General features: G+C 57.8%; 1 protein-coding gene across 5 annotated transcripts in view; it reads right to left on the reverse strand.

Annotated features, from left to right (window-relative positions):
* Window positions 1-6446: 6446 nt before the first annotated feature.
* TERT (telomerase reverse transcriptase) overlaps window positions 6447-26471 on the reverse strand; it is a 37451-nt gene continuing 17426 nt past the window's right edge. For 2 of the 5 annotated variants that reach the window (XM_045393506.3, XM_045393505.3), the window contains 10 exons: window positions 23736-23831; window positions 22719-22804; window positions 21261-21374; window positions 19234-19305; window positions 17095-17283; window positions 13271-13397; window positions 11694-11755; window positions 8545-8669; window positions 7560-7764; window positions 6720-7100 (listed from right to left, as the gene is read on the reverse strand). In XM_045393506.3, coding sequence (XP_045249441.2) covers window positions 6869-7100; window positions 7560-7764; window positions 8545-8669; window positions 11694-11755; window positions 13271-13397; window positions 17095-17283; window positions 19234-19305; window positions 21261-21374; window positions 22719-22804; window positions 23736-23831 — 1308 coding nt within the window. In that variant the 3' untranslated portion in view covers window positions 6720-6868. Of the gene's footprint in view, window positions 7101-7559; window positions 7765-8544; window positions 8670-10439; window positions 10746-11693; window positions 11756-13270; window positions 13398-17094; window positions 17284-19233; window positions 19306-21260; window positions 21375-22718; window positions 22805-23735; window positions 23832-26471 lie in introns of those variants that run through there. The other 3 variants (XM_005556550.5, XR_006698624.3, XM_045393507.2) reach the window with 3 other exon arrangements.

Raw genomic sequence — 26471 nt, forward strand, 5'->3', positions numbered from 1 at the left:
TCCTGCCCCCTTTCCTCCCCATCCTTTTTCCTCCCCTCCTTCCCCCGCAAAAGCACCACGGAGCCAGGGATCAGGTCTCTGACTCGCCACACGGAGGGAGGCCCTGCAGGTCCTGGCTTCCTGCCGCCTGGAGAGGCCCTGTGAAGACCCAAGGCACCTGCTCCCGCCTTTGAAAAGAGCTCCTGACCAGGCAGCACTGTCCGTGGTGCTGAAAAATCCCGGCAACAAGGCGCGGCCGTGGTTCCCAGCGTCCATTACACGCATTCTTGTCGGGAACCCGTCCTTGCCCACGGCCAGCCCAGGTCCAGAGTAAACAAAAGCATGTGCACCGCTACCCACCTGCAGATAAACTGAGTGCTAAACATGCAGTTAACGCCAGTGCACCCCACCTAAGCACCTAAGCACGTCCTGAGCCCATGGGGCTGGGGGGAGCTGCCCACCCAAGCACGTCCTGAGCCCATGTCAGGGGAAGCTGCCCACCTAAGCGTGTCCCGAGCCCACGGCAGGGGGAGCTGCACTGCGTCCCTCTGTCCTGCAGTTGTGATGCTCCCCACACCCGTGGTGAGGCCGGGGTGCTTGAGGACGAACATGTCACAAAGGGAGTCAGTCCGCTGTGAGATGGGGCTGTTGCAGAGGACAGTCTGACATCCCCCAGTTCAACCTCACAATCTTGCCGCAACTCCATGCTTGGGTCTACCAGTCAGCCTTTTCCGTTGTAACTGACATAAACAAACTCAAACCGAATGTCCTTCACCAGCTCTCAGAACTGGCCAAGTCCAGGGTGGGCTTCAGGACTCCAGGAGTTCACAGGATCCATGGGACTCTCTGCCCACACTGTTCAGCTTTTTTAAGTAGGGCGTCTCCGTGACCATTCCAAAATCCTTTTGGTTCATGATCTGGGTGAGATGCTCCCCCTTCGGGGTCTAGACATCAAATTGCAGGGAAGAGTGATCGCAGAGCCTGGAGGGTGGGGTGGAGAGGGGGTGGTTCCCCAAAGGAAAGCCCCCAGAAGCCAAAGCAACAGCTGTGTTCCATGGTGTCAACAACTCACACATGCAGAAGGTGGAGTAACCTGCTCAGAAGCCAACACTGCCAAGGGGCATGTGTCCCCAAAGGCAGCTTTTGGGACACCTTCCCCCACTCACCATAGAGCCTGCAAGTCCTTCATTGACCCGGACAAGAAAAACAGGCAGCGGTTGGCAGCAGGGGTGCTGAGAAGCCACTCAGACTTACCCGAGCTCACATTTTCATCAGTACCATACTTAGAAAATAACTAGGATGTGAGCAGGTGCTCCCTGCTCCCATCCTGGATCAGACTTTTGGGTGTAGCACATCCTAACGAGGGCTGGGGCTCTGCCCAGCACTCTGTATAGGGGGAGCTGGAAGCAGCAGCATCCCCTGCCGTGGGCTCAGGGCACACTTAGGTGGGCAGCTCCCCCCGACGTGGGCTCAGGACATGCTTGGGTGGGCAGCTCCCCCCCCGCCCCACCTTGTGGACTCAGGACACGCTTAGGTGGGTAGTTCCCTCCTGCCCTGCCCCACCCCATGGGCTCAGGACATGCTTAGGTGGGTAGGTATCCCTGCTGTGGGCTCAGGACATGCTTGGGTGGGCAGCTCCCCCTGCCCCGTGGGTGGGTTCAGGACACGCTTAGGTGGGCAGGTCCCTCAGCTGTGGGGTTGGGACATGCTTAGGTGGGCAGCCAGAAAATGCCACTCCACCCATGTGCCTGATGCAGCCATGGATAAAAATGGGTAGAAAGGAGGAGGGACAGAGGTGGCCCAATAGGTGATGATGGGTGGACAGATGGATGCCCCAAAGGGTGGCAGAGGTGTGTCTGTCCCATCACATTGCCAGGGTTGTTCAGGGCCAGGGGTTGAGGCCTCATGGGCTGCGGAGGTACCCGAGCACCATCCAGGGAGCGGGCACAAGGGCCAGGCTGTGAGAGCAGAACTGGACGGGCTGACCCTGCGTGGCCACGCCCCACACTCAGCTCCTTCAACTTGTCCTCCACCCTTTTGAGAAAAACATTCCAGGGGCGGGTCTCTCAGACTGGCTAGTGTCGGGACAGGAACAAAATGCTCATATCACCTGACTGGAAGTGGTTGGAATACAGGATCTGTAGCTCCACAGGGGCTGTCCCCTTCCAGGGGCAGCCATGTTGAACTGGAAATAAAGCCAGCTGCAGATGAGGCTAGCCGACCCCAGAGATGGACACAGCTACCATGACTGTGGTGGTCACATGAGAACAGGCTGTCCCGTGAGCTGGTTCCTGGCAGAGGGTGAACCCAGGGCTGCTTTGCCAGGCACGGAGAAGTCAGAGAGCACCTGACGGGAAAACAAGATTCAGGGTCCAGTTTTCAAAAGCCTGATGGGGCTCATCCGCAGGGTAGAGTCTGAGGTCACTAAGAACCAGGGGAGGATGCGTGAAGGACTAACAGCAGGAGAAGTGAGGCGGGAGGTCATGGAGGGTGCAGCCAGCACTGGAGCTGCCCCAGGACTCACCCACCCGGCTCCAAGGGAAGCAGCCCCTTCCACCAGGGGTGGGACTGGGACCTGACAGAGAGGACCCCACTGCCATGGCCAGGGAGCATGAGTCTCCCGTCCACACAGGGGCTGGGGACACACAACTCCAGGTGGCGAGCCCAGGGCTTTGTGCCGTGTCAGAGAGGAGAAAGCCCGCCAGTCCCCCTCCTGCAAGACTCGGTTCTTTCATGCCTGCATGAGGCTGAGGTGAGGCCCAGGCCTGTCGTGATGCTTGCTCTCCGGGGCCGCAGAAATGGGACCATGGAACCTTTGCCTCCGGATGGCACCTTGGAGACCTGTCCAACCCTCCTGCAGGCCACAGTGGAATGCCCAGCACCAGGCTCCACAAACCTGGGGGACCTGCACTCGCCAGGGGCCGTGGTCAAAGCTGGATCCAGGGTGAAGAGGCTCCATCCCTGCCCGTCAGTGCGAGGACCCGCCAGCAGCCTTGGCCATTGGAGCTGGACGGGCACAAGAGCTCTGCTGTCCCAGCATGCACATTTCATCATGACTCCAGGTGACCAGTACGCAGGGAGGCTAGAAGCCCCACTCTGTTTCTCTCTCCCGCTCGGCAGCAAGGCCACCTGAGCTGTCCCACACGATCCCCAGGGGTGGGCCGGGAGTCTCATTCTGAGACGGTCCCTGTGTTCATTTCCCTGCACTGGTATTCCATGTGCTGCTGTAACACATCACTGCAGCTTAGTGGCTTCACACAAACAAATTATCTTACAGCTCTAGAGGCCAGAAAGCTGAAATGGGTCCCGCTGGCCTGAAATCGAGGGTGGGCAGGGCTGCATGCCCTCAGGATGGGGGAGGATTGCTTGCTTTTCCAGCATGGAGCAGCTGCCCCCATTCCTTAGCTGGGGGCCCCTTCCTCCATCTCAAAGCCAGCAGTGGTCAGTGGTCTTTCTCACGTCCCCTCTCTGACTCTTCCCTGCCTCCCTCTCTCACTTCTAGGGACCCCTGTGGTCACATCAGGCCCACCAGATAATCCAGGATGACCTTAAGATTGGCTGACTGGCAGCCATGACTCCACCTGCAGCCTCCACCAGCCTCTGCCATGCAGGTGACACATTCACAGGTCCCAGGAGAAGGACGTGGGCAGCTTTGGGGAGGGACTGTAATTCTGCCTACCACAAACGCCTGGGGCCTCTGAAACCCACCAAGGATTGGCAAGCACCCTTCCCAGGTGAGCACCTGGCACCAATCCACATCGAGGGTTACAGCAGGTGCAGGACCGGCAGGAGCGTGGCGCTGATGCAGGAAAATAACCACTCCCTTTCAGGGGTCCTGGCTGGCATCCCCCACAGCCTCCATCCTTGCCTGCTTCTCCTCCCTTTCTGCTTGGAACTCACTTGCTCCATACATGCTTGTCTGTGGACGGAAGCTGCTTGAGATGAAGTTCAGGCCTAAGGAAGTCCAAAGAGCTGGGGTTTTCCTTTCCTTTTAAAACTTCATTATTTTCATTTTGCCTTGAGGTTTGACAGTCTACCCAGCACCTCGAAGGCCTTCTTCTCCTTTTCTTTCTTCCTCCTCCTCCTCTCCTTCTTCCTTTTCTCCTTCTTCCTTCTCTCCTTCTTCCTTCTTTTTCTTCCTCTTCTTCTCCTTCATCTTTTTTTTTGAGACAGGGTCTCACTCTGTTGCCCAGGCTGGAGTGCAATGGTACAATCACAGCTCACTGCAGCCACGACCTTCCAGGCTCTAGCGATCCTCCCACTCGGCCTCCCGAGCAGCGGGGACTACAGATGCTGGACACCACACCTGGCTTTTTTTTTTTTTTTTTTTTTGAGACAGAGTCTGGCTCTGTCACCCAGGCTGGAGTGCAGTGGCGCGATCTCGGCTCACTGCAAGCTCCGCCTCCCGGGTTTACGCCATTCTCCTGCCTCAGCCTCCTGAGTAGCTGGGACTACAGGCGCCCGCCACCTTGCCCGGCTAGTTTTTTGTATTTTTTAGTAGAGACGGGGTTTCACCGCGTTAGCCAGGATGGTCTCGATCTCCTGACCTCGTGATCCGCCCGTCTCGGCCTCCCAAAGTGCTGGGATTACAGGCTTGAGCCACCGCGCCCGGCCCTGGCTAACTTTTTGTATTTGTTGTAGAGATGGGGTCTCTCTATGTTATCCATGCTGGTCTCAAACTCCTGGCCTCAGACAATCCTGCCTCAGCTTCCCAAACTACTGGGATGACAAGTGTGAGCCACCATGCCTGACCTTACATAGTGGTTTTTAAAAGTGCCAGGCAGGGGCAGTGGCTCACACCTGTAATCCCAGCACTTTGGGAAGCTGAGGCGGGAGGATCACTTGAGCCTGGGGGTGTGTGGCTACAGCGAGCCATGATTGTGCCACTGCACTACAACCTGGGTGACAAAGTAGACTCCATCTCTAATAATAATAATTAATAAGTAAAAAGAGACAAATCAAAAAGTAGGTGCTTAGTGAGTTAAGCCATATCAAAGCAAATACCTTTTTCAAGCGTCTAATACTTTAGCAAAAAATGTAAGTAATTCTGAGTAAAATTTCAACAAAAAGCACCTGGAGAAACAGGATTCTGGAGCTTTGTAGAAAATGGATAACTGAACAATGGCCTGACCTGTTGGTCTGTGATTCAAACCCAGGTATGCCTGAGCAGCGGCCTCTGCTCCCAGGAGTCCCCACCGTGTTCTGTCCAACCTCCCACTGAGGTCGTCTGCCCACGGCACCCGGGGCCACTCCCTTCCGGGTTGCAGGGCAAAGGCGCCCCCAGGCTGCCAAGGGCCCCTCCTTGTCACAGTTCCTATACGGGAGCTCCAGGCATCAGTGTGCATTTATGACACGGTCTGTGGACTTGGGCCCACCATAAACACATTAGGCTCTCGCCGAAGCAGCAGCAATAAATGAGGCCATATCCAGCAGCCATAAGCCCCCACCTCGGCACCAGGCACGTCTGGGCTGCACTCACACCAGAAGCCCTGTCCAAGGCACACTCAGCAGGACCTGGCCGTACCATAAGGCCCCACCAGGGACCTGCTGGAAGGCTCGGGAGTCGCTCACGCCGGGCCCTCGGTGTCATGTGGCCCAAGCCAACTTCCGAGGAGGGGCTGTTTCTTCACCCCAAGATTGTGTCCCTCTGAGCTGCCCCTCCCGTTCTCTGCAATCCTTCCAGTTCCTTCTGTCTGCTGAAGGACGGGTGTCCAGTTCTACTGCGTGCCTGGCGCCCGCCCTGGGATGAGACTGGGAGATAAGAGGATAAGAGGATGAGAGACGAGATAAGAGGATGAGAGACGAGATTGGGAGATAAGATAAGAGGATGGGCCACCATCACCAGCCCCACCTTGAAGACTCCTGTGTCCACACCCTCCACTGCCCCACCCTACCCACCCTTCAGAGATCAGAATCGCCTGGTCCACTCTGAAGAGAATAGCCAGAGGGGGAACGTGACTTTCAACCTGAGTTGGGGGGCTCAGGAGGAGGAATCCTGGATTTTATACAGGATGGTGTCATGCTCCTGCCCCCCACTTCCATGAATGCTGATGGCCCAGAGGATGTGCACCAGGGAAGCACGTCCAGATCCACAGCTGCAGGTGGGAGGCAGGGGAGGAGGGGGCCCAGCCAGGTTTCCCCATCATCCCCGCCACCCAAGCTGGGTCCCTATCATCCCCGCCACCCCAACTGGGCCCTCCGTTATCCCCTCTGCCCAAGCCAGGCCCCCCCATCATCGCCACCCAAGCTGGGTCCCCATCATCCCTGCCGTCCTTTGGGCCTGGACTTACTGTTCCCTCTTCCAGGGTGGGGGCTCCCACCATCTACCCCCGACCCTCCTTCCCCTCCTGCCTCACAGCATCAGAAACCTCCCAGGCCCAGCCAGGCCACGGGCCTGCACTGATCACCATGCCATTCACTCATACGCTTCCATAATCGCATACAGTGGAGTCTACGCAGTGCACATTAGGATTCAAACATGAGGCTTTTTTTCAAAACTGAAAAACGCGTATATTGAGTATTTTACTCCCACAGCCCCCCAGTGTGGCCCACGGGGACCCCCATCCAGGTGCAGAGTTCTCGCCTGTGAACAGGGCACACCTTTGGTCACTCCAAATTCCCAGAGCTCCCAGGCTCCTTCTCAGGGTCTCCACTGGCACGGTGGGGGCGGAGGGCAAAGGAGGTCAGGGTGAGGGGTGGAGAACGGCAAGTAGGGGACGGACTAAACCTGTGAGGGGAGTGGAAGCCAGGCTCATGGCGAGGAGGAGCTGGCCCTCAGGTGGAGCCGAGTGCCAGCCTGCGGGGAAGTGAGGACGGCAGGTGTGCTGGACACTCAGCCTTCAGCCGGACACTTAGCCTTCAGCCGGACATGTAGGCCTCAGCCAGACACTCACTCAGGCCTCAGACTCCCAGCAGTGCGGGCCTGGGTGTGGGCCGCCCCTCCCTCCCTGGGATGTAGAGCCCAGCGTGACACGGCTGCTGGTGTCCACTCTCGGCCCGGCTGTGGGCGGGTGGCCATCAGTCCAGGATGGTCTTGAAGTCTGAGGGCAGTGCCGGGTTGGCTGCGGCCTCCAGGGCAGCCAGCGTCGTCCCCGGGAGCTTCCGACTCAGCTGCGTCTGGGCTGCGGGGCCAAAATCAGACTCTGTTCAGGAAGAGGCCAGAGCGGGCATCCTCCAGCCCTCCTGGGACGTGTGGGCGGCCGGGCAGGCAGGGCCTGCACCTCGTGGCCTTGGGCGGTGGGAACCTCAGTGAAGGGACAGACACCCCTCCACCAGGGTGATGCTGGAGCGCCAGGGCGGGAGAGAACTTAAAGAAAGACCCAGGAGCTCAGGACCCCATGGGGGTATCAGGGCAGCAGCCAGGGCAGAGGCTGTGAGAGGACACAGGTCAGGGGTCAGAAGGTTCCCACGGGTGGGGATCTGCCCTGAGATGGGAGGCAGGGGTTCAGGAAGTCGTGGACCCTGCCAGGCTCCATGGCCTGGGGACACGGGCATTTAATCACACAGGGCCGCCAGCATGGCTCCAGCCCCAAGGCCAGGCCCGGGGCATCTGCATTGCAGCAGCATCTGAGGCTGCTCACCCTGCAAAGGGCGTTCGAGGATGGTGTCTGGGCAGGTGGGCCCGCACTGGCCGCCACCCACACTTGCCTGTCCTGAGTGACCCCAGGAGTGGCACGTAGGTGACGCGGTGTTGAGTCAGCTTGAGCAGGAAGGCTTGGTGGCACAGCCACTGCACGGCCTCGGAGGGCAGAGGGCCGGCGGCGCCCTTGGCCCCCAGCGACATCCCTGGGGGACAAACAGAGGCTGAGGAGTCCACAGGCCCAGCCCAGCTCCCCTCCCGGGAGACACCGGAGAGCTGCGCACACCCGACGGTCTGCGGGGCGGCTCCATCTCCAGCTGCCCCGACCCAAGCACCGCAGGAGTCACTACTGAAATGTTTCCTTCAGCTTCTCCAAGTGAAATTTCCACAACACAGAAATAACAGAAAGTAGAAGCTCTTAAGCTCAGGATGGCAGGTTCAACGTGGCTTGAATTTCAGACGGATCAGAAACCTCCCTGAGGCTGGACAAAGTGTCCAGAGGCAGAGGATGGTGACCGGGGAGCAGAGGACAGCCCGGGGCTCTGCGGTGGGGACGCACGGCCTCTGCTCCTGAGAGGGGTGGGGCCTGGGCCCAACCTCCTCCTAAGCCCTTGGCCTAGGTTTGCACAGGGGCCCTAAGTGCCATGGACAGGAGACAGCCCAATCCCACCACAGGGCAAACGGGAGAGGCCAGGCCCCCCGAATCCCACCATGGGGCAAGCAGGAGAGACCAGCCCTCCCGGCACTTCCCCAGGCAGAGCAAAGTGGGAAGGACGGCAGTTCCCAGGCAGCTCCTGTCCCTTCCATCGGGTGCTCTGCTCACCCCACGAGAGGGCAGGCAGACGGGCCTGCCGGTGGTCGGGTTAAACTACTTCCCGATGCGAAAAGGGGTGAGAATGTCCTAAGCCCGGATTCACTCAGTCTCCTGACACACTAACACCAGCAGGCAGGCACTGCTGCCACTGAGGCCAGGCACCTGTGCGTACCTGCGTTCTTGGCTTTCAGGATGGAGTAGCAGAGGGAGGCCGTGTCAGAGATGACACGCAGGAAAAACGCGGGGTTCTTCCAGACTTGCTGATGAAATGGGAGCTGCAGCACACACGCGTGGAACCTAAGGGGATGGCGGACATCGTCAGAGGAACGGCCTCCTAATTAGACGGTGCTCACGGGTGTGGGTACGGGCCCGCCAGTGCGTGTGTGCAGGCATGAAGGCATGTGCATGGGTTTCCTCGTGGGCACAGGTGCACACACACGGATGCATGCGTGCATGTCTGTGTGTGTGCTTGTGTGTGCAAGTACCTGCGTGTCTGTGGGCGTGCACAGGTACTCTGTGCGTTTCTGTGCACCGTCTGTATGAACGCACACACATGTGGAGGCTGAAGCAGCTCCATCCTGGATGCTAACCTGCCATGCTGGCTTCTGATTAGCTCCTGTTCTGGGAAGGCCTCTAAGGTTTCCAGCTTATCCATTGTTCCTTGTGAACCAGAAGGTACTTACCGTAAATCCTGCCCTTCGTCAAACAACCTTCATGTCATCGTGTATCAACGTCCTGCGCATCCCTTCTGAGCCACCCCACCCCTGTGGTGCGTAAACCCTGTGTCTGAGGCGATGGTGCGGGGACCCATCGTCTCATCTCACTGCCACCGAGACACCGACTTGGCTTCTGTGTGTAGGTTAAGTCCCTACTAAATGTTTCTTTCCAAGAAACTGCATTTGTCAGTCTTTTCTGTTGCTGAGACGGGGTCTCGCTCTGTCACCCAGGCTGCAGTACAGTGGGGTGATCTCAGCTCACTGCAACCTCCACCTCCTGGGCTCAAGCCATCCTCCCACTTCAGCCTCCCAAGTACTGGAACTACAGGCGCACTCCACCACACTCAGCTAATTTTTGTTTTTATTTTTCATAGAGATGGGGTCCTACTATGTTGCCCAGGTTCGCCTTAAACTCCTGGGCTCAAGCGATCCTCTCACCTCGGCCTCCCAAAGTGCTGGGACTACAGGTGTGAGCCACCGCACCAGCCCTGTCAGCCTCCTTCTTTGGCTTCTCAGCTTCCTGGGACTTTGGGGCAGGTGTGCATGGACCTGGCCACCATGAAACAGCACATGTGCACATGTGCCCACGTGTGTGTGATCAGGACACCTGTGTACCTGGTCTCACCGACTGCCGAAGCCCCTTCTGGAATGACCTGAGATCCCACCAGTTAGGCCAGCACTCGGGTTTCAGCCTCTGAATAACTCTGCTGAGGTGGGATGTCTTCTCCCCACTTAGCAACAAGGGAAGCCAGGCCCAGAATGTGTTTTAAACAAACAAATGTGCCTAAGGTACCGGGGTTGCCACAGGGTCACACTCCTGACCCAGGAGGGAAATACCTAGCATGGGTGAAGGGCTCTCTTCCAAAGGGAGAAAAAGCCACCTGCTAGAGGTCAGGGCATCCGCCCCCCGCCCGTGTGGAGGCGTGGCCAGCAGGGGCCGGGAAGGCTGAGCCCCAGCGGATTGGAGTCAGGTCCCACCCCCAGTGCCACACAGACCACCACAGCCTCGCCTGCTACAGCCTGGCTGCTGTGAAATCGGGGCCCAGCTCTCCGTTCTCCCACTCCTGCCTCGAGGGAAGGGGGTTCCTGGGCCTTCCAGGTGCCTGGCTCCGTGTCTGGAAATGGCCCGTGGCTCATCGCACCTCTGCCTCCTCAGGGCTACCCAATCAAGCGACTACCCAAGCGCCCCCACGTGGGTGGGAAAACTCAGCCACCTTGCCCGAGCCCAGGCCCTCTACGGGAGCTCCTCGGAGCCAGGGACCCTGGTGGGGAAATGACGACAAGGCTGAGCTGAATACGGGAGAAGCAGGTGGCAGGTTACATGGCCCATGCCTGGGAAAACTCTTCTGACCTCATCGTGGCCCAAGGAGGCCCCAAGCACGCCAGCTGGACCCTGGGGTCGACCACGGTGCCAGACACCTCCCGTCCTCAGCGGCTCCTGTCTCCAGCACACTCCACCGGTTTCCAGAAGGATTTAAGCGGCTTGCATGAGGGCCCAGGCACACGTCAGGGAGACGCAAACGAGGGAAGACTCGAGGCAGAGAGAGAAGACAGAGGAGGGCGGCCTGAGCCGGACGCACCCTGGAACAGAGAGCCTGGTCCCGAGTCTCTGGAGCCAGCGCAAAGGCGGTAACACGCAGCTGCGGCTCTGCTCTCCCTGCCAGAGCACGAAGGCACAAGCACTCGGGTTAAAAACCACCTTCGTGGGGTGACCTTGTAACGGAAAATCTCTCCCGTGAGCCCTCGCTGGGTTCCCACGGTAGACGACCTCGTTTCACATCAAGTGTGCACGGCCTCAGCCCTGGCCCTGGCCCTGGGTAACACAAATTCTCACACTCATTCTCAGCCCTCATGGGGCGAGGGCTTCGGACTCCTGGCACTCGGCTCCCAGTGGCTCGGGAGGCCTGTTCAGGTGGAGGCCCGGGCCTGTGGTGCCCGACTACCATTTGGTACAGCCCAGAGGTTTGTGCCACCACCTGCCCTGACGCCAGGCAGAAGCTGGCCTTGTGGCCTCCACAGATTGGCCCTTTCTTTTGTGATAAAGTTGTTGATTCTTGACAGGGGGGCCCCCTGACCAGCCATGACAGGGAATGTTCCAGGAGCACAGCCATGCCCGGAGCACAGGTGCCGGCCGGGCTGTGTGGGGAGCCACAGCTCTGCTGCACCTTCCCGGGGGTGGGGACAGCAACCCTCATCTGCACCCACCTCGGCCCTCTTTGCTCTCTGAGACCCCAAATCCTCCCGGTGTCTGATCTCCCACCTACTGTTCAGACACATTCCCGGCCTCCTCTGCTAAGACTCCCCACAAACATCTCTTTACTCCATGCCCCTCCTGCCCTGGGTTGGCCTCCATGAGGTCCCACAGTCAGTGCACAGGCACAGCGGGGACACCTGGGGCCACGTCGGTTCCTAGCACTACCCAGAGACGGAGAACAGGCGCTTTGCACAGAGCCACGCGAACACAGAACAGGGCAGAGGCAGCAGCACCGCTGAAAACATAAGACACTCCTTGCCCCTAAAACCCAGGTGTAGCCCCCAGTCAGAGGCGAGCAGAGCGCGGCGGGTCCCTGGAGGCTGGGCCTGCGCCCCCTTGGTGGCGGCTCACCTGTAGGCCTGCAGCAGGAGGATCTTGTAGACGTTGGTGCACACTGTCTGGAGGCTGTTCACCTAGAATCGCCAGGAAAGAGTGAGAAACGGCAGAAACCTCTCTGGGATTTTAAGTTTTTACTTTTTACTTTATCATCCATTCAGATGGCACAAGAAAGAGGAACATTTTGACAAGAAACCATCCCTCTCGCCAGTGAAATCCGGCCTGACCCTCACCCGGCAGCTGTCAACCACCCTGGGGGAGTCAGGACTCCCTGTCGTCTGCCTGCCTCCGAGGCTTGGCCAAAAAGGGAAGGCACCAGGAGAGGGAGTGAACGCAGATGCCCACAGGAGAGGGGAGTGGACACAGATGCCCATAGGAGAGGGGAGTGGACACAGATGCCCACAGGAGAGGGGAGTGGACGCCCACAGGAGAGGGGAAGTGGATGTGGACCCTCACAGGAGAGGGGGAGTGAAGGCATGGCAGTGTGTACACAGGTGTGCAAGGGCACAAGTATGAATGTGCACATGCAAATGTATACCTGACATGCATGTGTTCGTGTGCAGTCATGCGGCATTCACGTGAGGTGCATGCATGTAGGTGTGCAGTGTGAGTAGCATGTGTGCACATAACCTGTATCGAGGGCCCCTCATGTTCACCCTGATAGGTCCTCAGCACCAGCACCCCTCCTTATAGGGTGAGACAGGGTCCCAGGCCCCAGTGGGCTGTGGCTCTGAAGTTGCAGTCCTGAGAGCATTGTCCCGTCTGGACATCTGCATCCACTCCCTCTCCTGTGGGTGTTCACTCCCCTCTCCTGTGGGCATCCACTCCCCCTCTCCTGTGGGCGTCCACTCCCCTCTCCTGTGGGCATTTGCATCCACTCCCCTCTCCTGTGGGCGTCCACTCCCCCTCTCCTGTGGGCATCCGTGTCCACTCCCCCTCTCCTGTGGGCGTCCACGTCCACTCCCCCTCTCCTGTGGGCGTCCGTGTCCACTCCCCTCTCCTGTGGGCGTCCGTGTCCACTCCCCTCTCCTGTGGGCGTCCGTGTCCACTCCCCCTCTCCTGTGGGCGTCCGTGTCCACTCCCCTCTCCTGTGGGCGTCCATGTCCACTCCCCTCTCCTGTGGGCGTCCGTGTCCACTCCCCCTCTCCTGTGGGCATCCACTCCCCCTCTCCTGTGGGGATCCACCCCATCTCACCCTGTAAGGAGGGGCGCTGGTGCTGAGGACCTAGCAGGGTGAACATGAGGGGCCCTTGATACAGGTTATGTGCACACATGCTACTCACACCGCACACCCACACGCATGCACCTCACATGAATCCCACACGAATGCACATGAACACACATGCACATCAGGTATGCATTTGCATGTGCACATTCATACTTGTGCCCTTGCACACCTGTGCACACACTGCCATGCCTTCATGTACACACACACGTATGGCTCGCGTGCATCTGCGCACATGTGCACTCTTATGTGCAGCCAGTCACCGTCAGCCTTGCAGGCACGCACACACACACGTACACATGCGTGCACACAGTAACACACATGCCTCTCGAACTCTGAACTCTGTGCTGACCGTCAGCCTGCTCACCTGCAAATCCAGAAACAGGCTGTGACACTTCAGCCGCAAGACCCCAAAGAGTTTGCGACGCATGTTCCTCCCGGCCTTGAAGCCACGGTTGAAGGTGAGACTGGCTCTGATGGAGGTCCGGGCGTAGCTGAGACACAGGGGGGACGTCAGACACGGGTGCCTGCCCCACACCCAGCCCCCTCCTGCAAAGCTTGCTCCAAAGAGCCTCCTGCCTTCCTCCTGCTTCCTTGTCCTGCCTGGGGCACGCGCTGTAGCCTGAGGGAGTCGGGTGCTCTCTCCGTGGACTCAAAACGCTACACGCCATCCGGACCCTGCATGGCCAGACTCCACCAGGACGTGGCTAGTGATGTTGAGTGTATCCAAGCCTTGCACGGCCGTGTGTGTGCACTCATCATCTGCCCTGATGAGATCTGCACATAACTCGGCCAAAAATACATAATAAACTATGGAGCCCTGACTCCCAGGCGTCCCTCGAGCGGACACGGGTGTGACTCAGCTTCTCTGTGGGAGAACACTGAGTCGGGCATGGGGAATCTCACTGTGTTTGAATCTCATGGATGGAAGAGCCAGGTGGCGCCAGCTAAAGAGGGCTCCAGTGAGTGCACGTGGCACACACAGGGTATCTCCAGAGGGGCAGGATGGAGGCATCCCACCGACGTCCTCTAGGGCCCTGCCACCACTCACTGCCCGTGTACATCCGTGTCCAAAGACGAACACACGTGACATCCACAGCGGGCTCCCTGGGCTGCGTTCTTTTACATCCAGCTTTGAACACTGCTACATTGAAATAAACGTTTTGTGCCATTAAACATTCTTCAAAAATTCTTTGAAAACATGTCTAACAGCAGAGTTAAGTTTTGTGATACATAGTATCTGCTTAGCCCTGGATTTGGGCGGGTTGGCGACTTGCTGTGGCAATCCCCCCCTCCCCCATACCTGGAGCACTGGAAATGGGAAATAAGACCCGTGATAATGTCTGGTCACTTCAGAAGTGGAATTACTGGGAAAACACAGGACATTGTAAGGACTTCCATGCAAACAAGCTGCTTTCCAGAAAAGTCTTTCCAACTTGCCTCACCCTGATGCTGGCTCTTGGGAAGCCCAGAAAAGGAGCCAGCACAAAGGACGGGTCTCGCTGTCAGTTTCACACGCATTTCTTTGATGCTGCTGGTAGAACCTTCCCAAGTGTGCATCAGATGTCCATTTCTTCCTTCACAGTTGTCACCAACACAACCTTGGGCTCCGGCTAGCCCCGAGCCTGTGGGTCTGACCTGTGTGGGGTCCTCAGGCGGAGCAAGGGCCCCAGAGCAGCAGGCCAGGCTGCAATCACACACGCCCCTTGCCAGCTGGGTGCTACCCTGGAGGCCTTCTTCATCTACCTCTCAGGTGGTTAGGAGAACAAAGTGAGAGGATGAATGTGCAGGACCTCACAGAGTGCCTTAAATAAATCATGTGCACAAATGCTCCAGGGAACAGCCATTTTCACTGCGGCTCAGGCAAGCTGAGTTCCTCTGCGTGAAAGCAATAGCTGTTGCCTCACTGGTTTCATCTACCTCCCTCCGTGTCCTTCCCCAACACCAAATCAGGGAACGTTCACCTCCCTTCCCTTTGAGTCTTCCGTTTTGTTTCTGTTGCTGCTGTTGTTTGCACGTCATTCCTCTTCTACCTAGAATCTGCTCTGGTACATGTTGTAAAGACACAACTTATTTGCTTCCAGTCAGTTTTCTCAGAAAACAAAATTAAACACACACTCTCTTTTCCGTCAGCTGTGCCACATGCCACATTTAACACACGTTTCTGAGAGGTAGGGCTTCCGTTTTGTTCTATTGTACTGTCCATCACTTCTCACCACATTCTGCCATCTAAGCTGTGGTTTGGGAGACTAAAATCTGGACAAGAAAATTCCCATCTTAACACTCTTCCTTTTTCACTTTTCTTAATCATCTTGCCTGTTTTCTTCTCCCAGATGCCCTTCAAGCCTTTGTATGCTTCAGACACAGAGGACGTGTGTTCACCCCGAGTGCGGCGAACCACTGCCTCTACTGCTGAGCTTTTACAACCACCTCTGCAAGCAGGCACTCTGACCAAGTGGCCTTTGGGAGCACAGAATATTCTGGCATTGAACCCACATCTGACGACCTGATGCCCACCCATCCTGCACTAGCCTTTGTGGCTTTGCAATGTGTTCAGAGAGAACCCATTTTCCTGATTCGTTTGTCTGTCTGCTTTGTCCTTCAGTAACATTCACTGATGCTGTGCCATAGGCCGGAACCAGGGGTGCCTGTCCTAAAAAATACATTTCATGGGGAGCAAAATAAACAGTGGACAGTTCACGGCTGATGGTATGGCCAGTGCTGCAGAGGCGCCTAGGGAGAGGCAAGGAGGTGCCGGGAGCCCAGGAAATCTGCAAATCACCCAGACAAAGCCAGCAGAGGCCAGGATCAGGTGAGGCTGGGAGGGGGAAACAGGGACTGTGGGGAGCACAGGGGACCGGTGTCCTGGTGGGGAGGGAGCTGCAGCAGGGATGTGCTGGGCACCATGCACGAGGGCATCTACACCTGCCACTCCCCCAACATGAGGGTGTCCGCACCTGCTGCTTCCCTGTTAAGCAAACCCCAGGGAGCATTCTGGAAAGAGGCAAAGTCCAGATCCGGACTGTTAACTCAGAATGACAGGACCCCAGTTTAAACCACTGGTTTAACAATCATCCAGTAAGGGATTTAAAAATCCCTTATTTCTCTTCCCATGAAGCCGTGCCTTTTAGAGGAAGGCACCCCCAGTTCCGGCCTCTAGCACAGCACCAGTGGATATTATTGAAGGACAGAATAAAAAGCACCTGTCCACCATGGTTTTGGAATGCTGATACTTTTTGCCTTTTTTTAAGGTGAAGTCTCGCTCTGTTGCCCAGGCTGGAGTACAGTGGTGTGATCTCAGCTCACTGCAACCTCTCCTGATTCTCAATGATTCTCAACCTCTCCTGAGCCTCAGTGATTCTCCTGCCTCAGCCTCCCGCATAGCTGAGACTACAGGCGTGCGCCACCATGCCAGGCTAATTTTTGTACTTTTTAAGTAGAAACGGAGTTTCACTATGTTGGCTAGGTTGGTCTCAAACTCCTGGCCTCAAGTGATCCACCCATCTCGGCCTCCCAAAATGCTGGGATTACAGGTGTGAGCCACCGCGCCTAGCCTGGAATGGTGAGAAACAGCACAGATTTCTGCATCTGTGTCCATCTTCAATCCATCTGTGTCTGAGCCTGAGGTGGGGCCATGAGCTCTCAGGCTCAGGAGAAATGAGACCCCAGATTTTTGTAGAGACCCCCACACACCACAGCCCTGTCCCCTGATGCGTCACACGTGATCATGAACTCATGGCATCATGTAGACTGTGGATGAGCCTCGGAGTGTGGGCCTCACAGTGGAGAGACTCACGTCCAGCAGGGCCCCAGTGTCTCAGGTTCGCAGAGACTCAAGCCCAGCAGGGCCCCAGTGTCTCGGGTTTGGAGAGACTCACACCCAGCAGGGCCCGGGCGTCTCGGGTTCAGATCCAGATTGCTCTCTGAGGACACCTCAGTGTTCCCAGGTCTGGTGCACAATTTCCTTTTACAAAAATAGCACAGAAAACCTCTCCCCTTGTGACACCCTCACTCCCACAGAAAGACGCATTTCTGCTCAGCCCTGGATGGGACGAGGGGCACCCTGTGGCCTCCGACCCTTTGGGATTGGCAGTCGCCTGCCCCACACGGAAGCAGGGGTGGACGGGACGTCCCTGCAGCACCATCTGTCCCTGCCGGGCACAGGCTCCGCTTCCGGCCAGGTGTGCTCACCTGGAGTAGTCGCTCTGCACCTCCAGGGTCCGGGTGTCCAGCAGCAGTCCGCACCAGGGGAACAGGCCGTGCGCCGGCAGCTGGACAAAAGCTGCGCCACCCAGGGCCTCGTCTTCCACAGGGAAGTTCACCACTGTCTTCCGCAAGTTCACCACGCAGCCGTACTCAGGGACACCTCGGACCAGGGTCCTAAGGCAGAGGCGCGACGTCAGCCCCCCGATGCGGGGCCGTCACCCAGGAGGTGCCCTGACGCCCTTGTTAAATGCTTTGGAAAACCCCGGAGAAGTGGTGATCTGGAGAGGGGTGCTGGGCCTGGCAGCAGCTCTGAAGGGCCTGGACTCAGCCCTGCTCCAGACTTCACGGTGCTTGCCCTGTCTCCTGGGCAGGACAGGTAGGTGAGCGCGCAGGAACCTGGCCGGGACCTGGGACAGCCAGGACTCAGACGGGAGGTGCAGCCCCAGTGGCCTCTGTGATGGTCCATCTCATGTGTCCCCATGGCAAGACCACGATCCTGTTACAAAGACTCATCTGGGGCAGACTAAAATCTGGACAAGAAATTCTCACCACACCACTCTTCTTTTAAGACATTGCTCAATGACTTTGCCTGTTTTCTCCTAGAGGCCCTGAAGGCATCTGCTGTGCTTCAGACGCAGGGGAGGGTTCTGACTTCACGCTCAGGAGTGGGACCCGGCTGGGCTCTGAGCTGGGCAACACCAACCATCAGCTTCACATCAAGGAGGTTCCCCCACCGGACGTCAAGGAGGTTCCCCCACCGGACGTCAAGGAGGTTCCCTCAGCAGGTCATGATCCTGCCCACCCAGCTCAGGGAGATCCCCTGTGCCCAGCAGCCTCTGCTCTGGCCCCGGGCGTCCCCCTGCCCTTCCTGCAGCCTCTGCTCTGGCCCCAGGCGTCCCCCTGCCCTTCCTGAGGCCTCTGCTCTGGCCCCGGGCGTCCCCCTGCCCTTCCTGCAGCCTGGCCCCGGGACCTCGGCCGGCTGCTCAGCTCCCCTGGTGCATTCCCAGCTCCCCACGGCCACCCCTTCCTGTGATGTGGCTGCCGACTCATCTCCTGAGAGAGTTCTGTCCCCGGGGGGACCCCAGCGTACACTCTGAGCCACCTCCCGGGCCAGCACCCTCAGGAACTTGCCACACAGAAGCAGCGTTCCCCATCGGCTCCGTCCCCTCAGCAGCCTCAGGACTCCTGAGCCCTCAGTTGCCTGGGACCTGGGTTGGTCCTGAGTGAATCTGAGTGGATTTAAATGTGCGCGGCCTGCTGTGATTTAAATGTGCGCGGCCTGCTGTGCTACAGGCTGCAGCACTAACGGGAACGCGGGGCATGCCCCCAGCCCGGGCGGCCCTGGAGGGTGAACTTGGAGGGCGGTTCGAACAGGTTTTCACAAACACAGCCCAGCAAAGCACCCACAACCACCCCCGGCGGCCACATTTTCTGAGGGTTCCGTTTACAGCTTTCAAGGTTTCTCATCCCTTGTCAAATCGCACTTTAAAGCAAGCTCTGTGGGGCGCCCTTGAGGGGGACCACCTTGGACAACCCCCTGTGCTGAAACCAGGTTCCCTGTGCCTGATTTTAGTTGGAGCCACAAAAATCAACTCTGAGACCCACTCCTCGCCATCTCTGTGGTTCAAGACAGCACGACTCGGCGAATCCAAATTCTCCCGCCAATCCCAAACCACCCCACGCGGGAACGTGACTGCAGCGAACGCTGTGGGCCAGCTCACTCGGCAGCTCCTGCTCTCCGCAGGCTCGGGCGCACCCTGGGGAGGAGGCTGCCGTCTGGGTCCGCAGGCCCTGTGCACAGCTCCGGGGGGTCTCACTGGGGCCGCAGGAGCCGCCACGCTTGAAGACTTTCCAGAGAGTGGCAGGAGCCAGGATACCGCCTGCACTCACCATGTGCGTAACCTGGGTGCATCTCCGCGGGACCCACTCTCTCCCGAAGGTGCCCCTGTGCCCCCAGGCCGGGGTGCACGACCAGGCACCTTTGCTCTTGCGGATCCAGCACCGGCAGAGAGACAGGACCCAGCAGAGACAACGCTGCGGTGCCAGGGGCAGGACACGGAGGGCTCAACTCTGCAAAGCCCACAGGCCGTGGAGGTCGCCACAGACACACGGCACGGGCCTCACCTGAGGAAGGCTTTCGCGTGGGTGAGGTGAGGTGTCACCAACAAGAAATCATCCACCAAACGCAGGAGCAGCCTGAAATAGAGTAAAATACACGGGCAAGGTTAACTTTACACTTTTTACGTAGTATCTGTCTACGAGGGACTGAATGTCAAACAATTTACACAGGCAAAAATAAAGTAACATTCTCCAAAGCGGTTAAATCAAAAACTTAAATTTCTTTCCAACAGACGTGCTCTCTGCAGTTCACTGACAGAGCAATTCCTCATTCATTACAAGCACTCGGTGCTCAGCACCGGCTTGTGCAATTCCGCACCAGCTAGAGGTGAACAAAGGCCGCCAGGTGCGGCCCCAATTCTCAGACTCTTAGGGAAAAATAACTGAAGATGGTAAGAATGTTGGGCCGGGAACCTCGCCCCTTCTGAGCCACATGGTGCCCTTTACCAGCAGGGCAACTGTGGTTCTCAGCATCATCCGAGACCCAGATCCTGCCCCCAGGAAGCGGGGCACGGTGCACTGTGCAACCCTCAGGCCCAAGCCCGGCGCCCCGTGACCATGTACCAGAGGGCTGACCAGGGTGCCGCCAGCTCAAGGACACTTCCCTCCAAGTCCCAGAGCAAGCTGTGTATACAAGAAATTTTTGTTTCTGTTACATAAACGTATTTCAATCTATAACTTGAACCTTAATGAAGAAGAACCTTGATCCGCTATACATGCTATAATAGGAGCTAGAGTTTCAAAAGAAGCACAGGAAAAATCCGGAGACTTCGAGAGAAATGGCCGTATGGCCTGCAGGCTTCCTGACGCATCCTTCACTAACTGCTTGTTCAATGATATTATTTTCATAAAAAAAGTAACTGCTGTCCACATCCTCTCCAGCACCAGAACACTTCTACAGTGTAAAGTAGTTCAACCGTTGTGGAAGACAGTGTGGTAATTCCTCAGGGATCTAGAACTAGAAATACCATTTGACCCAGCCATCCCATTACTGGGTATATACCCAAAGGGTTATAAATCATGCTGCTATAAAGACACATGCACATGTATGTTTATTGCGGCACTATTCACAATAGCAAAGACTTGGAACCAACCCAAATGTCCATCAGTGACAGACGGGATTAAGAAAACGTGGCACATATACACCATGGAATACTATGCAGCCATAAAAAAGGATGAGTTCATGTCCTTTGCAGGGACATGGATGAAGCTGGAAACCATCATTCTCAGCAAACTATTCCAAGGAAAGAAAACCAAACACTGCATGTTCTCACTCATAGGTGGAAATTGAACAATGAGAACACTTGGACACAGGGTGGGAAACATCACACACCGGGGCCTGTCGCGGGGTGGGAGGAAGGTTGAGGAATAGCATTAGGAGAAATACCTAATGTAAATGACGAGTTAACGGGTGCAGCACACCAACATGGCACATGTGTACATATGTAACAAACCTGCACGTTGTGCACATGTATCCTAGAACTTAAAAGTATTAAAAAAAAAAAAAAGTAATTGCTGTCAACAAAAGCCAGCTGAGTTGAACCACATTAGGTTGGCACAATATTTAGGCGTGTGACGTCCTTGGGTGTAGACCCCATGCAAGTGGGATGGGCAATGGGCTGAAGGGGCGCCCAGTCCAGGCCACCTGTTGAGGGCCTGCCGGGAGATGCGGAGCCTCAGGCTGCACCAGCCTGTGTCCCCGAGGACCCTAAAGGAACCCGGGTGGATGTGATGGAAGCTGTGTGCTTCCTCGGTGTTGAATTCACACGTGCGTCATGCAGGGCAGTGGCTCTCCTGCCTGCTGAGCCCCGAGGCCTCTGGACACGGCCGCTGGACAGAGTCCACATGGAGCCCGCAGTCCTCAGGCTGTGCAACCCCTCCTGTGTGGCTTCACACCAAGGAGGGGCTGCAACCTTGTCTGGTTCCTCAAGACAGAGCAGTCATGATATCCAGAGCACCAGGAATATTAATACTGAACACGTTAAAAGCAAATCGTCCCCCACCCAAGACCCCTGGGGAAGAGGAGGCCTCACCCGTCCCGCCGCATCCCTGCAAACAGCTTGTTCTCCATGTCGCCATAGCACAGGCTGCAGAGCAGCGTGGACAGGATGGAGCCCTGCGGGATCCCCTGGCACTGGACGTAGGACCTGGGGCGGGAAGACGCAGGTAAGCGATGGGTGGGGCATGTGTGGACATGTGTATACTCACACAGAACCACACACAGACCCTCATACACATCACCTCCACACACAACAACACATCTACCATTCAGCCGGCAGACACCTCACAAACACACCAGACGAGACCTCTGAACACAATCCCCGCGCCCACTCTCACTGCGAACTGGGGCGGCTTAGCGCAGATCCAGCCACAGCTGTGACCACATCCTTGTTCTCAACCATCAAGGCTTTCTTTCATTAAGGTTTCTTAAATCTTCGAGTTTATTCACAGAACCAGACACTTGACCCGGAAGGAATGCTTAACTGGACTCCTTTCTTTTCAAGGAATTTATCCACGGTGAAAGTTCACAGCCCTACATGTAGCAGCTGTGTGCCAACCCATACAGCCTTGCCCCTGGTTTCACCACAACCAACGAGACGCAGACACTCTCCAAACAAACAAGGACGCCAAGGGTGCATTTTCAGACAAACAGTGAGAGCAGAATAACCCCTTGGAACCTGAAGGTGCACGTAGAAGGCATGGCTGCCACGTGACCCTCAGCCATCCCCAGAGCCCATAGGATGCCCACTCCTGTTGCTAAGAGACACTTGCAGCCTATTGCAAAAACAAGACCTGTTATTTTTGGGAAGTGCTGTAGGCGGTCACCTTAAAAAGAGGCTTTCCAGCCAGGCGTGGTGGCTCACGCCTGTAATCCCAGCACTTTGGGAGGCCAAGGTGGGTGGATCACCTGAGGTCAGGAGTTTGAGCTATCCCAGGCCACCTGCCCCATGGCCAGCACAGAGCCCCCGAGAGGAGCAAACTACACGGTCAACCCCCCACTTTCCAGATGGGAAATCTAGCCACAGAGAGAAGAGCCCGTGCCCTTGCGGGGGTCACGCGACAGGGACGGGAATGAGAATCAGATAAAATCCTCTTGTATATGGAGAGAGAGATACAGCGTGTGACAGCGGGGTGTCCAGCGTCAGTAGTAACTTGGAGCTGACAAGCTGCAGGCTCAAACGCTCAGCCGCATCCCCAACCCAGACACACCCCACACCCCTCGTCCTCCGCACAGGAGCAAGTCCACGCCCCGCTTGCCATTTCCAGGCCTCACGTAGCATCTGCTCTGCTCCAGCAGCTGCAAGCTGGGCCATGTTCCCGGGGCCTTGGGCACCTGCAGCCCAGGAGCCGGAGGGGTGGGGGGCCAGAAAAGGAGACCCTGGTGGCCCCGGGAGAAGGGCAGTGGGGAAGGGGCAGGGCAGAGGTGAGCAGAAGCCCTGCCAGTCTGCCCACCCACCCGCTAGGCAATGGCACCCGGCCACCCGACTCACTTGCCCCCGATGCGCACGGCGTGGTGGCACACGAAGCGTAGGAAGACGTCGAAGAGGCCACTGCTGGTCTCGTTCAGGGAGGAACTCTGGGAAAGCAGAAGACAGACACACGAGAGTGAGCCGGTGGGTACCGAGATAGGCAGGACCACGTGGCCAAGACCCTCCATCCCTTCTGGGGTCGGTGTTCGTGATGAAGCGTGGGCTGGGCTGGAATGCAGGGCCATCGTGGGCTGGCCGGGCCGAGTCTGCAGACACACAGGGGCTTAGGCAGAGTGTGTGACACAGAACATCCCCTCTGAGCCACCTGTGTGTCCAGCTGGGCTCAGACCCACACAGCCCACCGTGGCCCAGATGGCACACGTGATCCATAAGTTGCTGCCCGGCTGCCGGGCACTGGGTCTGGGTCCCAGGAGCCCACGCCACCCCCACCCCCACTCTGGGAGCCAAGGAAGTTTGCCCAGAGGTCTCTGAGCCTCACTCAGGGGACACGACTGTCCCTTAAAGTGGAACAAGCGTTAAACGGGCAACTGCAAAGAGCCACAGGGTCACGTGAACAGACCCAGCACTGAGGGGCCAGCTCAGCGGAATGCGGCTCAAACATGGCCTGTCCTAAGAAGGGGCACACATTTCCCTTGGCCTCGCACCCAGCACTGAGGGGCCAGCTCGGTGGGATGCGGCTCAAACATGGCCTGCCCTACTAAAGGAGGGGGACACCTTTCCTTTGGCCTCAAGATCAAAATTGCCAGAGAAGACGTTTAGCAAATCATGAATAAAGTCACTGCGGGGCTGGAGAGAGGCCAAGTGGTCAAACGTGAGCAGGTGCCTGAATGCAGCAGCTGTCACAGCCTGGCCCAGCTTAGATTCCGCCAAGGCACACAGCTCCTCATGCCCCCACCACAGCTCATTCCCCCGACCGCCCCCCAGGGCCAACAGTCTGCCTGGTGATGAGCCCAGTGATGCCCCAGGTGAGGACCCACTGCTGGGGTCCATGCCCAACCCTGGGGGCAGTGCTCAGACCTGCTCAATGACGACGGCATCTCTCAGCGGGCTGGTCTCCTGCAGGTGAGCCACGAACTGTCGCATGTACGGCTGGAGGTCCGTCAAGGTAGAGACCTGCCGGCAGAGGAGAGGGCATGAGCCACAAATGTGGCCCACCCTGGCCAGAGCTGGGCACTCGTTTCTTCCAACCAGGACACGTGGACCTGAAGCCAAGCCCGATGGCAGGAGGAAGCCCAGGGAGCCCCCGGGGAGCTTGGGAAAGGGGAGCTGAGGGGCCGGGGACACAAAGCAGCTACAGACACACCTGGGACTCCACCTGCAGCCACCACACATCAGACCCCCGTGACCGACTGCCATCCACAATCACCACATGTCAGACCCCCACGACCGACCGCCATCCACAATCACCACGTCAGACCCCCACGACCGACCGCCATCCACAGTCACCACACATCAGACACCCGTGACCGACCGCCATCCACAATCACCACATGTCAGACCCCCACGACTGACCGCCATCCACAATCACCACATGTCAGACCCCCACGACCGACCGCCATCCACAATCACCACGTCAGACCCCCACGACCGTCCCACGACCGTCCACCACCCACAGTCACCACACATCAGACCCCACAACCGACTGCCATCCACAGTCACCACACATCAGACCCCCGTGACCGACCGCCATCCACAGTCACCACACATCAGACCCCACGACCGACTGCCATCCACAGCCACCACACATCAGACCCCCACAACCGAATGCCATCCACAGTCACCACACATCAGACCCCACAACCGAATGCCATCCACAGTCACCACACATCAGACCCCCGTGACCGACCGCCATCCACAGTCACCACACATCAGACCCCACGACCGACTGCCATCCACAGCCACCACACATCAGACCCCCACAACCGAATGCCATCCACAGCCACCACACATCAGACCCCCACAACCGAATGCCATCCACAGTCACCACACATCAGACCCCACAACCGACTGCCATCCACAGTCACCACACATCAGACCCCCACAACCATCCCATGACCGTCCACCACCCAGTCACCACACATCAGACCCCACAACCGACTGCCATCCACAGTCACCACATGTCAGACCCCACGACCGACCGCCATCCACAGTCACCACACATCAGACCCCACGACCGACCACGACCGACCGCCATCCACAGTCACCACACATCAGACCCCACGACCGACCACGACCGACCGCCATCCACAGCCACCACACAACAGACCCCACGACCGACCACAACCGACCGCCATCCACAGCCACCACACATCAGACCCCCGTGACCGACTGCCATCCACAATCACCACATGTCAGACCCCACGACCGACCCACGACCGTCCACCACCCACAGTCACCACACATCAGACCCCACGACCGACTGCCATGCACAGTCACCACACATCAGACCCCACGACCGACCGCCATCCACAGTCACCACACATCAGACCCCACGACCGACCACGACCGACCACGACCGACCGCCATCCAGTCACCACACATCAGACCCCACGACCGACCACGACCGACTGCCATCCACAGCCACCACACATCAGACCCCACGACCGACCACAACCGACCGCCATCCACAGCCACCACACATCAGACCCCCGTGACCGACCGCCATCCACAATCACCACATGTCAGACCCCCACGACCGTCCCACGACCGTCCACCACCCACAGTCACCACACATCAGACCCCACGACCGACTGCCATCCACAGTCACCACACATCAGACCCCACGACTGACCACCATCCACAGTCACCACACATAAGACCCCACGACCGACCACGACCGACTGCCATCCACAGTCACCACACACCAGACCCCACGACCGACCGCCATCCACAGTCACCACACATCAGACCCCACGACCGACCGCCATCCACAGTCACCACACATCAGACCCCACGACCGACCGCCATCCACAGTCACCACACATCAGACCCCACGACCGACCGCCATCCACAGTCACGTGGCACAAGTGGCACTCAAGCTCCTGGGCCTCTCCAGCCCAGCGCTGAAAGGATTGCAGGGAGGCAGGTGCAGCCACAGCACAGGCAGGAGAAGAGTCTGGAGACGTGGGAGAGAGACCGGCACCCCCACCTCCTGTTCTGCAGAATCCCCCAGGATGCTTGCCATTTACCACAGGACCCACCAAGCCCCTGCGTCCCCAAGATAGGATGTGAGAAGGTATGCAGCTCACGCTAACACAGACACAGGAGACCTTGAACTTGTGAGGCATAAAAGAGGCACACGGCGACTTTGTGCTTTGGCATGTTCCCCGGCCCCCAGGAGCTGGCAGCAGGGCCATGGGCTAAAACCACATCGAGTACAATTCAACCCTGAGAACCGACCTGGAAGGCAGTAACAGGAAGGTACACGGGGGCCCTGCACCCTTCCCAACCCCGGAGCAAGTAACAGGAAGGTACATGGGGGCCCTGCACCCTTCCCAACCCCAGAGCAGGTAACAGGAAGGTACACGGGGGCCCTGCACCCTTCCCAACCCCGGAGCAGGTAACAAGAAGGTACACGGGGGCCCTGCACCGTTCCCAACCCCAGAGCAGGTAACACTCCCACAAATAGCCCATGGGTCTGAGGTCAGCGGAAATCATCCCAGAAATCTGTAATTATTTTGGACTCAATACAGAAAAGCCAATATATCAAAACTGGCAAGATGCTGCTGAAGCAGGTCTCCAGTGCAGGGTCCC

Source organism: Macaca fascicularis, chromosome 6, assembly GCF_037993035.2.
Source record: "Macaca fascicularis isolate 582-1 chromosome 6, T2T-MFA8v1.1".
In the NCBI taxonomy this organism is placed as follows: domain Eukaryota; kingdom Metazoa; phylum Chordata; class Mammalia; order Primates; family Cercopithecidae; genus Macaca; species Macaca fascicularis.